This window comes from Macaca fascicularis, chromosome 10 (assembly GCF_037993035.2).
Source record: "Macaca fascicularis isolate 582-1 chromosome 10, T2T-MFA8v1.1".
Lineage (NCBI taxonomy): Eukaryota > Metazoa > Chordata > Mammalia > Primates > Cercopithecidae > Macaca > Macaca fascicularis.
In genome coordinates, this window is record NC_088384.1 from 19,741,984 (window position 1) to 19,757,998 (window position 16,015).

Consider the following 16,015-nt stretch of genomic DNA (forward strand, 5'->3'; position numbering starts at 1 on the left):
GCGGGTGGGTCACCTGAGGTCATGAGTTTGAGACCAGCCTGACCAACATGGTGAAACCACATCTCTACTAAAAATACAAAAAAAATTAGCCAGGCGTGGTGGTGTATCCCTGTAATCCCGGCTACTCAGGAGGCTGAGGCAGGGGACTTGCTTGAGTCCGGGAGGCAGAGGTTGCAGTGAGCTGAGATCACGCCACTGCACTCTAGCCTAGGTGACAAAGCAAGACTCTGTCTCAAAAAAAAAAAAACCAAAACAACAACAACAAAAAAACCAAAAACACACAAACAAAACAAAGCTGAGAAGGCAAAGGCATGTGAGTGGGCTTAAGGGGTGCAGGGCTGTTGCTTCCAGAGTCTCAGATGCACCTGCTGCTTTCCAGGTGAGAGGCCCAGGGTGACCGGGATGGGAAAGTGGGAGCCACCACGAGCCAAGCCAGAGAGGGTCATGCATCAATGTCAGGCATTTCAAAACAGACTTCCAATGCCAACTTCCAACTGAGTATCCTAAGTGTTTAAAAAGGAACATGTCGAAACAAAAAACAAAAAAAGGGACAGGTCACAAATGATACACAGGCCTTCCTCCCCCTGCAAATCATGTTATTTTTTTTTTTTCTGAAGAAAAACCCAAACACTGAAGACGGCTCAATTTAAAGAAAACAGATCTTCCCCACTTAAGTAAATGAAACAGTAAAAGACTATATTCTAACCTGAAAAAATTCTGGTAAGAAACCTCTCATATCCTAACACAAAGGGCTGAGAGTTGTTATTGGATAGAATTAGCTGCAGGTTTAAAAGGAAAAGAAACCCATTTCTTTTGGGAAGAGTGATGGGCAAGAGACTGATGGAATGAAATTCCTTGTAACAACTATGGAAACCACTGAAAAGTTAATAAAAGGATGTTTTCCCAGGAAACATGCACGCACACAACTCTGCCTAGTTTCAGATTCACTGACCCCCTAAAGCCCATACGCAGATCCCAGGAGAAGAACACCTGTTTAATACCTGCTATAGACATAAATCCTCTCTTCTTCCCGATTGTCCCTGTTTTTTGGACATATGATTTTTCTCTTTTCCTTTTTTTTTTTTTTTTTGAGATGGAGTTTCGCTCTTGTTGCCCAGGCTGGAGTACAATGGTGCCATCTTGGCACACTGCAACCTCTGCCTCCCGGGTTCAAGCAATTCTCTTGCTTCAGCCTCCTGAGTAGCTGGGATTACAGGTGCTCGCCACCACACTCGGCTAATTTTTTGTATTTTTATTAGAGATGGGGATTGATCATGTTGGCCAGGCTGGTCTTGAACTCCTGACCTTAGGTGATCCACCCACCTCGGCCTACCAAAGTGCTGGGATTACAGGCATGAGCCAACACGCCCAGCCTATGACTTATTTTTCTATATACTGCTTCTCTCTCTCTTTCTTTTTTTTTTGAGAAGGAATCTCACCCTGTCGCCCAGGCTGGAGTGTAATGGCACAGTCTTGGCTCACTGCAACCTCCACCTTCTGGGTTCAAGCAATTCTCCTGCTTCAGCCTCCCGAGTAGCTGGGATTACAGGCATACGCCACCACACTGTGCTAATTTTTTGTATCTTTAGTAGAAATCTTCAGTAGAGATAGGGTTTCACCATGTTGGCCAGGCTGGTCTTGAACTCCTAACCTTGTGATCCGCCCACCTCGGCCTCCCAAAGTGCTGGGATTACAGGTGTGAGCCACTGCACCTGGTCTCTCTCTCTCTCTCTGTTTTTTGTTTTTTTTTGTTTTTGAGATGCAGACATATTTTTTCAGGCTGGAGTGCAGTGGTGCAATCTTGGCTCACTGCAACCTCCGCTTCCCAGGTTCCAGCAATTCTCATGCCTCAGCCTCACGAGTAGCTGGGATCACAGGTTCATGCCACCACACTTCACTAATTTTTGTATTTTTAGTAGAGACGGAGTTTCACCATGTTGGCCAGGCTAGTCTCAAACTCCTGACCTCAAGTGATCTGCCCGCCTCGGCCTTCCAAAATGCTGGGATTACAGCCATGAGACACCATGCCTGGCCTATATACTGCTTTCCTTTAAGCACTAAGAATTATCAAAGCTAAACTGAGATGATCTGAATCTCATCTTGAGCTGAAGACCAGAAGTCAAAAGAGGGTTTTGCCAGCCTACAGAAGGAGAAGGCTTTGGAAACGAGGATATTACTACAGAAACTGTCAAGAGAGAGAATCGGCTCATGCCTTAGTCCCAGCACTTTTGGAGGCCAAGTGGGAGGATTGTTTGAGCCGAAGAGTTCATGACCAGCCTGGGCAACACAGAGAGATCTTGTCTCTACAAAACCAACCAAAAAAACTAGCCGGGCATGAGGGCGTGCACCTGCAGTCCCAGCTACTTGGGAAGCTCAGGTGTAAAGACTTGCTTGAGCCCAGGAGTTTGAGGTTGTAGTGAGCTAGGATCACACCACTGCACTCCAGTCTGGGCAACAGAGTAAGACCCTGTCTCTCTCTCTGTCTCTTTTTTTTTTTTTGAGAGAGTCTTGTTCTGTCACCCAGGCTGAAGTAGTGCAATGGAGTGATCTCGGCTCACTGCAACCTCCACCTCCTGGGTTCAAGCGATTCTCCTACCTCAGCCTCCTGAGTAGCTGGGACTATAGGTGCCCGCCACCACGCCCAGCTAATGTTTGCATTTTTAGTAGAGACGGGGTTTCACCACGTTGGTCAGGCTGGTCTCGAACTCCTGATCTTGTGATCCACCGACCTTGTGATCCACCCGCCTCGGCCTCCCAAAGTGCTGGGATTACAGGCGTGAGCCACCGCACCTGGCCGACCCTGTCTCTTAAAAAAAAACAACCTGTCAAGACAGCCTCCAAAACTAAAATAATGATGCAAAGGTGACAATACCTGAGGCATTTTCCACAAGCAATAACTCTAACCAAGAAGTAAGTGCAGCAAACAGGCTGAGACTGTGCACATGCCTCTGTGACATATGGCGTGTCCACTCACTTGGTGGGGACTAAGCACATGCCTAGGTGAGAGGCAGTTTGTCTGTTCCTGGGCTGGTAGCATTTTCTTTGTTTTTCTTTATTTGCTTGATGACCAGAGAAGAGTAGCATTTTCAATAGAATAAATGGCAGAACTACTGTTTTTCTGACACCTGGACAATTAATTGCTTAGTGTCAGAAGGTTTGCTGACTGCAAATGTTCCAAATTCAATTTTCCCCAATTCTGCCAAACTATATTCATTCATGTTTTTTCAGACATTCAACAAATATTTATTGCAGGTAACTACACATTAGGTAACATTCTAGGTGCTGGGAGAGCCAGTGAATGAAACTAAATTCATCACACAGCTTAAGTTTTTGTGGAGGTAGAAAAACACAGGCCAGGAGGGGTGGCTCATGCCTGTAATCCCAGAATTTTGGGAGGCCCAGACAGGTGGATTATTTGAGGTTAGGAGTTCGAGACCAGCCTAGCCAACATAGTGAAATCCCATCTCTACTAAAAATACAAAAACTAGCTGGGTGTGGTGGCGGGCGCCTGTAGTCCCAGCTACTTGGGAGGCTGAGGCTGGAGAATTGCTTGAACCCCAGAGACGGAGGTTGCAGTGAACCCGGGAGATGGAGGTTGCAGTGAGCCAAGATCATGCCACTGCACTCCAGCCTCGGTGACAGAGTGAGACTCTGTCTCAAAACACACTAATTGTACAAACACACACACAATGTCAAGTGGTGGCAAGAGCAAAGGAGATGAAGAAGTAGGAAAAGGGGCCCCGAGTGTGTGGTGTGGGGTCAGGAAAGGGCTCACTCACATATGATTTTTGGACAAGAGACTTGAAGCAAGTGAGGGAGGGAGACCCGAGGGCATCTTGGGGGAACAGTGCCCCAGGCAGAAGGAAAGCACTGGAAACAGAGATGTGTGTGGCATGTTCCCAGACACCAGACACAGATGGAAGCCAGTGTGGTGCAGCAGAGTGCACAGGAGGTGGACAAGGGACGAGACAGAGAATGAGGGGACCACATCCTGGGGGCCTGTGGGCTGCTGAAAACTCTGACTTTGGTTTCGAGTGAGCTGGGGCCATAAGAGGATCCTGCCCAATGGGGGAATACCACCTGACTTCCATTTGAAGAGGTCTCTCTGGCTCCTGTGTGCAAAGCAGTTTATAAGGAGCAGGGGCAGAATCCAGGAGGCCAGTGAGAGGTGACAGCAGCAATGCAGACAGGAGATGAAGGTGGCTTGAACCAGGATCATAGAGGAGACAGTAAGGAATGGTTAATCCTGAATCAATATTGAAATTAACTAAAAGGAAAACTGAATTTGCTGATGGGCTGGATGTAGAGCAGGAAAGAAAGAGCATGAGAAGGCAACTGAGTTTTTCTAAGTCACTAGAATGAGAAGGCAAGACTAAGGTGTTGTGGGGAAACAGCAGGGTTGGCTGGTTCTGAACACTGTACATCCAGTCCTCTAAGTGATCATGTCAAGTAGGTAGCTGGAGGGATGAGTCTCAAATTGGAGACATGGTCTGAGATGGAGACAGAAATCTGGCAGTGACCAGATCTTGGGGTAATAAAGGCCACTGGATTGATGTGACACTTTGGGGGTATAGAGATGAGGCCTGCATGCTGTAATATTAAAATATTAGGTTGCTGAAGAGAAACCAGCAAAGGAAACTGATTTTAAAACGAACGAGGAGAGCCAAAGGAGCAGTGTCTTGAGAGCCAAGCAAGGTAAGGGTTTAAAGGAGGAGTCAGAGATCATTTGACAAATGCTGTCACAGGGCAAGGAGGACCAGAACTAAGGACTGGCACAGGCTAAACAACATGGGCTCCCTGCATCAGGAAGGCTGTTCCAGCGGAGGGAATGGACAGAAACCCGATTTGAGTTTTGCTTTGCCAGCAGGAGAGAGTGTGTGCCTGTCACAGATTGACGGGGATGCTTTAGCAGAGAGGGGATGACTGCCAAAGTGCTACGCTGAGTACTGCGAGGGCTGGGGTCTCGTGTGCAGGTGGAGATGCTGCGTTAGAGGGAGGCAGAGAAGTGGGGACAGACACAGCTACTGGGCGAGGGCAGATGGCAGGTGGGAGTTTCTTTTGACCGCTTCAGTTTTTACAGTGACACAAGATGCTGATGATGAGGGTGGGGAGCAGGACTCAAAGCTGTGTAATGAGGTTTGGTGGCTCAAAGCTATGATTACATAAAGTGAGATGTGAGTGGGAGAGGAAGAAAGTGAAAGCAAGATCAATTGGTTACAGGTCCTGGTGGGACAACAGTGAAAGAACTGTTGAAGCCAGGACTGGAGAGAGTGCACTGGGAAGAACAGCAGGGAGAGCACAGAGGGGAAGAAAGGGCACACTCAGAGAGCTGTGGTTCTGTAGCAAGGGCCTGGGACCTGAGTGTCCTTCATCACTGAGGGCAGGAGCCACTCCTGGAACTGGGCTATTGTACAAATCATCCGAAGTCCTGACAGGCTTTGACTCTTGTCTCCTTGGGCTGAAATGCAGTATGCTTGGCGCTCAGGCTTCAGGGCTAGGCAGTCCTGAGAATAAACTCCAGCTCTAGCACTTAGTGGCTGCAGAGCCTTGGGCAAATTACTTCGCCTCTCTGAGCCTCACAGTTTCTAAACTCTAAAGCATAAATTGTAGTACCCATCAGGAGACTGAGGTAAAGATTAATGAGACAATTTTCTGCTCTGTACAGGGCCTGACACATAAATTTTCTACAAATCACGGCATTAATGTTATCACCACTGCACCACAGCAGGCAAGACTGAAGCAACCACCACTGGCACCAATGAAAGCACAAGAGGAGCCCAGGGGCCAGAGCACAGAGGAGGACAGTGCTTCCCTCTAACATCTCAGCTCCAGCTCTGACCATTCATTCTACCTCAAAGCTCTGAAAGCATGCCCTTATCACGCATCAACCTGACACCTGCTTAGGGAAGTTACTGATGGGCTTCAAAGCCTCTCAGGCTTTGCTCTAATCTTGGCTCCTGACTGGAATCCTTGAATTTCTCCTAGGACAGTGGTTCTCAACTGGGGGTAATTTTACAGCCCCCAGGGGACATTTGGCACTGTCAGGGGACATTTTATCACACTGGGTGGGGCTGGGAGTGCTACTGGGTAGAGGGCAGGGATGCTGCTCAACATCCTCCAGTGCACAGAACACTTCCCCACAAGAAAGAATGATCTGGCCCAAAATGTCAGTAGTGCTGAAGTTGAGAAACCCTGCTCGTGGGTTTTGTATGATCTACTGGAGAAGATTCACATTAGAATAATTCCTTTTGTTGAACACTTTCAAGAAAAGGAAGAAAATGCTGGGCATAATGGCTCCCACCTGCAATCCTAGCACTTTGGGAGGCTGAGACAGGAAGATTCCTTGTACCCAGGAGCTTGAGAACAGCCTGGGCAACATAGGGAGACCCTGTCTCTATTTTTAAAAATAGAGAAGAGAAGAGAAGGGAAGGGAAGGGGAGGGGAGGGGAGGGAGGAGATAAGAGAAAGAAGGAAAAAGAAAAAAAAGAGAAGGCCGGGCGCGGTGGCTCAAGCCTGTAATCCCAGCACTTTGGGAGGCCGAGACGGGCGGATCACAAGGTCAGGAGATCGAGACCATCCTGGCTAACACAGTGAAACCCCGTCTCTACTAAAAATACAAAAACTTAGCCGGGCGAGGTGGCAGGCGCCTGTAGTCCCAGCTACTCGGGAGGCTGAGGCAGGAGAATGGCGTGAACCCGGGAGGCGGAGCTTGCAGTGAGCTGAGATCCGGCCACTGCACTCCAGCCTGGGTGACAGAGCGAGACTCTGTCTCAAAAAAAAAAAAAAAAAGAAAAAAAAGAGAAAGAACGAGCAAATGAGTTACTTTCCACCTTAAAAGACCAAAATTTAACAGATTTTGTAAAACATTTTTGCTAAAATGTGTTACACACTTGCTGCCATTAGCTGCCCCGTTTTCTGCCTCTAATCTGGGGTGTTACCAAGAGATCTGTAAACAGACTTGCAAGAAATCAGTGGAGTAAATATGCTCTATGTGCTGGTTCTAGGGTCTCTCACCACAAGGAGGTGTCACTTGGATTTGTGGCATTTATTTGAATATTTATTTGAAATTTATTTGAAAGGAAGAAACCTTTTTGCTTTCTTCAGCTCTCACATAAATTGTCGCCATGCAAAATCCAATATTTACTTAATGTAATGCATTGTGTCTTTTTCTTAGAAAGTAACCTCGAGGCAAGTGGGAAGGTGACTTTTCAACTCTCTCTTCAGTACGTATCTGAAAGCACCTAGCTTTCAGGCTTAGTTCCTTGTTCTGCAGAGATGAAAATTCTTAATTTTTATCTATGAGGAAAAAGTAGACTTTAAAACTTGGCTACTAAAAATAAACTTGATTTCGTGAGAAAAATGGTGTAAAGTTGTTTCTTGAGAAGCTTCTCGTATGCAATCTAGTGCTAGAAGTGAATGATTAACACTGTACTTATCAAGTTCTTGTGTTTGTTATATTTCTAACAGGTTTTCCCCACTCCACCTTTGTTGCTGGACTATTGGCTTCTGCTTCCCACTGACATCAGGGTAGTTACCTGCTCTTTTCTTTGCTATTTCTTCTTCTTTTTTTTTTTTTTTTTGAGATGGAGTCTCACTCTGCCACCCAGGCTGGAGTGCAGTGGCGCCATCTCGGCTTACCACAACCTCTGCCTCTCAGATTCAAGCGATTCTCCTGCCTCAGCCTCCTGAGTAGCTGGGATTGCAGGTATCCACCACCACATCCAGGTAATTTTTGTATTTTTAGTAGAGATGGGGTTTCATCATGTTGGCCAGGCTGTTCTCAAACACCTGACCTCAAGTGATCCTCCTACCTCAGCCTCCCAAAGTGCTGGGATTACAGGCATGAGCCACATGCCTGGCCTTATTTGCTATTTCTAATAGGTCCTCCTATGACATAAAATCACAAGGTCACTGCTTGCTATTCAAAGGCCTTAAGTCTCAAGCCCTGATGGTGCTCTAGGTGGTTTAGGCTGCCGGAAGTGAGCACACCCCAGGGTAACAGGGAGTATGTGGCTTCTTTAATCCCCAAAAAACGTCAAGGAAGTAGAGAGTTCGAAATGCAAGGAAGGAAGAAGAGCAAGTCATGACTGCCTGAGGGAAAGGAGAGGCTGCTCTTTCCATGGTTCTGCCCTATCCTCCTCACCCCTTCACTTCTCACACACAGCACTAGAAAATGCTGGAGTGAGCCACATCCAGATCCAAGTGAATCTGCGGATCTGAAAACTTTTTTTTTTTTTTTGAGATGGAGTCTAGCTCAGTAGCCCAAGCTGGAGTGCAGTGGTGCAATCTCCGCTCACTGCAAGCTCCGCCTCCCAGGTTCACGCCATTCTCCTGCCTCAGCCTCCCAAGTAGCTGGGACTACAGTCACCCACCACTATGCCCGGCTAATTTTTTTGTATTTTTAGTAGAGACGGGGTTTCACCATGTTAGCCAGGATGGTCACGATCTCCTAGCCTTGTGATCCACCTGTCTTGGCCTCCCAAAGTGCTGGGGTTACAGGCGTGAGCCACCACACCCGGACTTTTTTTTTTTTTTTTTTTTTTTTTTGACAGAGTCCCGCTCTGTTGCCCAGCCTGGAGTGCAATGGCCTGATCTCAGCTCACTGCAACCTCCGCCTCCCAGGTTCAAGCAATTGTCCTGCCTCGGCCTCCAGAGTAGCTGGGATTACAGGCGTCTGCCACCATACCTGACTAATTTTGGTAGAGATGGGATTTCATCATGTTGCCCAGGCTGGTATCAAACTCTTGACCTTAGGTGGTTCACCCACCTCAGGCTCCCAAAGTGCTGAGACTACAGGCATGAGCCACAGCGCTTGGCCTAAATTTTTTTTTTTTTTTTTTTTTTTTTTTTGAGACGGAGTCTCACTCTGTCACCCGGGCTGGAGTGTAGTGGCACGATCTCATCTCACTGCAAGCTCCGCCTCCCAGGTTCATGCCATTCTCCTGCCTCAGCCTCCCAAGTACCTGGGATTACAGGCGCACAATGCCACGCCTCGCTAATTTTTTGTATTTTGAGTAGAGATGGGATTTCACCGTGTTAGCCAGGATGGTCTCGATCTCCTGACCTCGAGATCCGCCCGCCTCAGCCTCCCAAAGTGCTGGGATTACAGGCATGAGCCACCTAATTTTGTATTTTTAATAGAGAGAGGGTTTCACTATGTTGGTCAGGCTGGTCTCAAACTCCTGACCTCAAGTGTTCCACCCACCTCAGCCTCCCAAAGTGCTGGGATTACAGGAGTGGGCCACCGTGCCAGCCTGGATCCAGAAACTTTGATGACCATTAACATCTCCGTTTTACCAGCTAGAAAAGGATTCCAATTAACTGAGGATTTACAGGCAAACAAAGCAGAACATAGAATTTCCCTGGAGATTGGTCTATGTTCTATTTGCTTTCTTCCTTTCAGAGGGTTTTCAGGATCCTCCAACTTGCCCTTAAGATAAATCTCATGGTCTTTGCCCAGAGCAGGTATTTTCTAAAGAAGTTCACATTTCAACCCATTAGTCAGGTCCCCCAGGGCAGAGTTCCCCGTTTCCTATCAGAGGTCATTGCCTTTCAATAAGCAGGTGTTCACCCCCATCTTAGAGCTGCAGGAATGGTGGAAAGGAGGGAAGTGTTTCAGTTTACATCCTTCAATATGGTAAGCACATTTGGGGAGGAAAGGAAGAGAGAGAGAGAGATTTTTGCTCTGCATGAGTGTCTGCAATGGATGACCTTTTAGGTTCCTTCCTCTTCTGAGATCGTAGGATGCTATGGTTGTAGGGAAGGCCTCTGGCAGGAACTAGCTGGTGCAGTGAGCACTAGCTCACATCTCCTATATCCTACAGAACTCTCGGGAAAATTGGCCACATATTTCTTCTCTCCTATCGGAGCAGGTCTGGCACTATGTTCTGATTTGAGAGGTGCTAAATACTGTCTGTTGGTTAGGACAATCATAAAACCACTCAGCAAGTGGAAGTCAGCAAGGGAGCCAACAGTGCGGACAGACACGGTGGCCGTTGTGACAGCCTCAGTGACTCTAATCCTGGTACATGTGGCATCGTTCCCTTGGCTGGCCACTACTTCCCCGCAGCCACCCACTGGCACACCCCCAGACCTCGTCTGGGTTGAACATGTACCTAAAAGTGCTGCTGCCTGGCTCCGTCCTCCAAAACTTCGGCTAAAGGAGCTGTGCCTACTTGCATAGGAGGCTGGCCGGCTGGGTAGCCAGGGCAGGAGAAAGGCAGGAATCTCAGAGTGCACGAGCTCTTCTGCCACAAAGGCCACCTCAAACCACTTGCGCTGGAAGCTGGCGAAGTCGTCCACTCCTGCTGTGTGCCAGGTGGTGGCGGGCTGCTGCATGGCCACTGGGAAAAGTGGAGGGGAGAGAAGGAGTACTCAACACAATTGCTTATTTTCTTAATGATGCATGCTACAACTTTAAAAACACGCTAAGTAAAAGAAGTCAGACACAAAAGGCCACATACTGTATAGTTCCATTTATGTGAAACACAGCGAATAGGCAAATCTTTGAGAAAGAAGGTAGATTATTGGTTGCCGGGGGTGGGAGGAGGAGTTGGAAAGTGACTGCTTAAGGGGATGGGGTTTCATTTCAGGGTGATGAAAATGGTCAGAAACTAGATGGACGTGAGAGTTGCACAACACTGTGGATGTACTAAACGCCCTGAACTGTTCATTTTTAAATGGTTAATTTTATGTCATGTGAACTTCAATGTAAAAAAAATATATAGATTTTTTTTCTTTTTTTGTTAAGACTGAGTCTTGTTCTGACGCCCAGGCTGGAGTACAATGGTGCGATCTCAGCTCACTGCAACCTCCGCCTCCCAGGTTCAAACGATTCTCCTACCTCAGCCTCCTGAGTAGCAACATGCGCCACTACGCCCGGCTAATTTTTGTATTTTTAGTAGATGGGATGTTACCATGTTGGTCAGGCTGGTCTCAAACTCTTGACTTCAGGTGATCCACCTGCCTTGGCCTCCCAAAGTGCTGGGATTATAAGTGTGTGTCACTGTACCTGGCCCTAAAAAATATTTTATTCTCAGTTTATTTCTTTTTTTTCTCTTAGAGATAGGGTCTGCACTGCTTTGCCAAGTCTTCGGTGCAGAGGTACAATCCCGGCTCACCATAGCCTCAACCTCCTGGGCTCAAGCAATCCTCCCCTTTCAGCTTCCTGAGTAGCTGTGAAGACCAGCAAGTACAACCATGCCCAGCCAATTTTCTTTTTTTTTTTTCCTGTAGAAATGGGGTTTCACTATGTTGCTTACCCAGGCTGATCTTAAACTCCTGGCCTCAAGAGATCCTCATACCTCAGCCTTCCAAGGCGCTGGGATTATAGGCATGAGCCACCACCATTCTTGACCTTATGGTCAGTTTCATACCTCAAATTTCAGAATATATAACAGTAACCTGGTATGTTTTCAACTTGAAGATAGGTATCTACTGGTCAAACGTATAATTTAAAGGGAAAAGTGTCAATGGATATACTTGTAGCTACAAGGAAAAAAATCCCACACACATCCACTTCTGCCATATTCTTGAACAAGAGAGCACAGGGAGTGGCACTAGCTGCTTCATCTCATGTAAGATTGTTTTTTTTCTGAGATGGAGTCTCACTCTGTCACAAGGCTGGAGTGCAGTGGCATGATCTTGGCTCACTGCAACCTCCACTTCCTGGGTTCAAGTGAGTCTCCTGCCTCAGCCTCCCAAGTAGCTGGGACTACAGGGGTGCACCACCACGCCCAGCTAATTTTTGTATTTTTTAGTAGAGATGGGGTTTCACCATGTTGGCCAGGATGGTCTCGATCCCTTGACCTGGTGATCCACCCGCCTTGGCCTCCCAAAGTGCTGAGATGACAGGCATGAGCCACCGCGCCCAGCCATATTTGAGTCTTTAAACCCAGAGGCAGAGAAGCCATTTGTCTGCAGGATAGGAGTCACTTCTAGAACAGGCAAGGTCCCCTTTTGCTATAGGTGTACTGGAGATGCTGGTCTTGTTTTCTGTTGTTGCTGTTTTTTTGGTTTGTTTGTTTTTGAGATGGAGTCTTGCTCTGTTGCCAGACTGGGGTGCAGTGGCGCAATCTCAGCTCACTGCAACCTCCACCTCCTGGGTTCAAGAGATTCTCCTGCCTCAGCCTCCCGAGTAGCTGGGATTACAGGTGGCCACCACCACACCCAGCTATTTTTTGTATTTTTAGTAGAGATGGGGTTTCACTGTGTTGGCCAGGCTAGTCTCCAACTCCTGATCTCATGATCCGCCAGCCTTGGCCTCCCAAAGTGTTGGGATTACAAGCGTGAGCCACTGTGCCTGGCCTGTTTTTTTTTTTTTTTTTTTTTTAAATAGAGTCTCACTCTGTAGCCCAGGCTAGAGTGCAGTGGCATGATCTCGCTCACTGCAACCTCTGCCTCCTGGGTTCAAGTGATTCTCCTGTCTCAGCCTCCCAAGTAACGGGGATTATAGGCACCTGCTGCCACGCCCAGCTAATTTTTTTGTACTTTAGTAGAGGCGGGGTTTCATCGTGTTGCCCAGCCTAGTCTTGAACTCCTGAGCTCAGGCAAACCACCTGCTTCGGCCTTCCAAAGTGCTAGGATTATAGGCGTGAGCCACCGTGCCCGGCCTGCTGTTGTTTTTGAGACGGAGTCTCGCTCTGTCAACCAGGCTGCAGTGCAGTGGTACAATCTCGGCTCACTACAACCTCTGCCTCCTGGATGCAAGCGATTCTCCTGCCTCAGCCTCCCAAGTAGCTGGGATTACATGCATGCACCACCACGTCCGGCTAATTTTGTATTTTTTAGTAGAGACAGGGTTTCATAATGTTGGTCAGGCTGGTCTTGAGCTTTTGATATCAAGTGATCCGCCAGCCTTGGCCTCCCAAAGTGCTGGGATTACAGGCATGAGCCACCACACCCAGCGAGATGCTGGTCTGAATCCGGGGTGCCTCCAGTTATGTGAGCCAGTTCTGACCATGCTAAAAGAGTTTTCCCTCTGGGGAATTACTTTTTCTCATTATTTAAAAAAAAAAAAAAGAAAAAAAAAACCCACAGATACTTAAAATACTACTTGGAAAACTTGCTAGGGCTTGATAGTCTTCCTGGGGGTAGAAATGGAGTCTGAACTGGAGATCCAGCAAGTGAAAAGTGCTATGAATCACAGACTGGAGTCCATGATATGATAACCAGAACCACCTGGGCTGGGTGGGCAAGAGGGTGGGGTGCTCTAATTAAAAACAGCTACCAAAAACTGATGTGTGGGAATTTTCTCACACCAGGTCCCTTGGCCTCTTTTAGCTTTATCTTTGACCCACACTGTTCTCACCAAGAACACACTGTAGCTTAAGAAACGCTTGTCACTCTGGCTATGCTTATATTAAGTACAAAGGCTCAAGGAATTTGACAGATCTGTCAACTTATAATACAAAGTCACACATGCAGCTCAGGAAGCACCATCATGTGAAGGAGCAAGTCACCAGGAAAAACACTTGCCCCTGTGGGCAACCGCATTCGCCTCGGCTCTGACCTCGGTCGGGCTCTTTCTCCGTTACTATCTTGTAGAAATAGAAGCCGTAGATGAAGGTCCGCCAGGCTTCGCCAGATGCGTGTGTGATGAGCTGCTCTTCCAGCATTTTCTAGGAGAGACATTGAAACTCTGAAATTCCTGCAGAGGGGCATCTTGAAGGGGCAGCCCTCAGTCATGCTCTGGAGGCAAGGGAGTGACAGGAGCACTGAGGAGACCCTACCCTCCACCCCCAGATTAGACATGTCATACTTGATATATATTATATTTTAAAATGTAAACTCATATCATCAACAAATATTTCAAACATGCAGAAGGGCATAAAGAAATTCAGATGGCCAGGAGCAGTGGCTCACGCCTGTAACCCCAGCACCTTGGGAGGCTGAGGTGGAGTGGATCACTTGAGGCCAGGAGTTCGAGATCAGTCTGGCCAAAATGGTGAAAACCCGTCTCTACCAAAAATACAAAAATTAGCTGGTGTAGTGGTGCATGCCTGTAATCCCAGCTACTCGGGAGGCTGAAGCAGGAGAATCACTTGAACCTAGGAGGCGGAGGTTGCAATGAGCTGAGATTAGCACTGTTGCGCTCCAGCCTAGGTGACAAAGCGAGACTCTGTCTCAAAAAAAAAAAAAAAAAAAAAAAAAAAAAAAGAAATCCACATATACCACTATTCCGCTTTCACAAATTTGACGTTTCTCTATACTGATTTCAGATATTTTTATTTAAAAAAAAAAAATCTCCATAGACTCTCCCACTCCCATTAATCTTCCTCTCCCCAGAAATAAATGGTTAGTGTAATATTATTCTTAAATAATTTTATTATATAAACATGTATGATAGAGAATATAAGGTATTCTTTTGGGATTTTAAATTTTTAAATAAAGGGCATAATATTATATCATTTTGTAAGTTGGTTTTCCAGTCCGCATCATGCTTCTGACATTTATCCATGTTGACACATGCACCTTCAGCTCATTCATTTTAACTTCTGTAGTAGCACTTCATTATTTGAATAAGGAAATCGTATTCTCAGGGAGATGAGAGTGTATACGGCAAAGGCTATGCGAAACAGCACATCAAGACCCTCAAAGAGAGAACTGAGAATCACATGCTTATTCAAATCAGTTACTGATTTTAACATTTCCATGACGACAACCCAGCTGGTGAGGAAACATTACTGACTTCCAGTTGGGGCCCCTGTACAGACAGGATGGCATGAATTGGCTCAGTCAACTGGCCCTTCCCCATTTCCTTGTTGTTCCAGTTGTGCCATATTCCAGAGTTCCACTTCTGAGCAGTGTAATTAAATCCAGCAAGCATGGTGTTAAGTGCCTACCAGGTGCCAAACAACATGCCTGGCACTGGTGATAGAGAAATGGAAAATAAGAGGTGATCCTGCCCTCAAGGAGCTGGCTGAGGCAGGAGACAAATGAGAGACAGATAGATCTTCATGCTGTTGTGCTAAGAGCTCTGACAGAGTAAGTACAAGGTGACAGAAGGCCCGTGGGGCAGAGCCTTCAATCCAGCATTGAGTCTTGAATAAGCATGCATTGACCAGGGGAAACTGGGGGCTTGAGGTCATAGGGAGGGAATTCCCCCAAAAATCAGAGAGATTTTTCTGAGGTTTATAAGTGCACAGATTCTGTCCAAAACATTTCAGTTCAGACAATACATTCTGCACGGTTTTTAAGTCAAGATACAGTGTACTTCAAAGCAAGACTTGCTCTTTCATCAATTCCAGAAAGGCCTCCCACTTATTAAAAATGAATCCTCATCCCAACCTGCAGATCTCATTACTGGAAAGGGTGATGGCTTCTAAGGCAGGCCCTGATTTTTCGGGACCTAAGCAAACAGCTCTGTGGGCTCCTCTTGCTGTCTCACCTGCATGATATCGATGGCCATCGCCTGTGTCTGGATCCCCTCCACGTGGTTCACCAGCCAGTGCACCACCTCTGCGCTGATGAAGCAGTACGGTGAGAGGCCCTTCTGTTCAGAGAGCAGCTGGACTCCTGTCCTGGGTTCCATTGTGGTGAGCAGGGAGCATGGGATGTGTGTGCCCCGTGGCAATAAGTGGAAGGAAAGATGAAAAAGAAGTGACTCCTACTACAGCATTTAATACCATAAAGCAGTGTCCCTATGCTATTCCTAGACTCAGAGAAATACCCATGAGAGGACAAAATAAGTTGTTACAAGGCGGCCGGGCACAGTGGCTGACGCCTGTAACCCCAGCACTTTGCGAGGCTGAGGTAGGTGGATCACCTGAGGTCAGGAGTTTGAGACCAACCTGGCCAACATAGCGAAACCCCTTCTCTACTAAAAACACAAAAATTAGCTGGGCGTGGCCGGGCGCAGTGGCTCAAGCCTGTAATCCCAGCACTTTGGGAGGCCGAGACGGGCGGATCACAAGGTCAGGAGATCGAGACCATCCTGGCTAACCCGGTGAAACCCCGTCTCTACTAAAAAATACAAAAAAACTAGTCAGGCGAGGTGGCGGGCGCCTGTAGTCCC

General features: G+C 47.2%; 1 protein-coding gene across 47 annotated transcripts in view; it reads right to left on the reverse strand.

The window, feature by feature from the left end:
- DEPDC5 (DEP domain containing 5, GATOR1 subcomplex subunit) overlaps positions 1 to 16,015 on the reverse strand; it is a 166,778-nt gene that overhangs the window by 29,362 nt on the left and 121,401 nt on the right. For 42 of the 47 annotated variants that reach the window (XR_010578372.2, XM_074003906.1, XM_074003905.1 and 39 more), the window contains 3 exons: positions 15,389 to 15,521; positions 13,511 to 13,619; positions 10,116 to 10,343 (listed from right to left, as the gene is read on the reverse strand). Coding sequence is in view for 41 of the 47 variants with exons in the window: in XM_074003906.1 (XP_073860007.1) it covers positions 10,116 to 10,343; positions 13,511 to 13,619; positions 15,389 to 15,521 (470 nt within the window). In the remaining 6 variants the exon portion in view is untranslated. The remainder of the gene's footprint in view (positions 1 to 10,115; positions 10,344 to 13,510; positions 13,620 to 15,388; positions 15,522 to 16,015) is intronic. The other 5 variants (XR_010578375.1, XR_010578374.1, XR_012418813.1 and 2 more) reach the window with 1 other exon arrangement.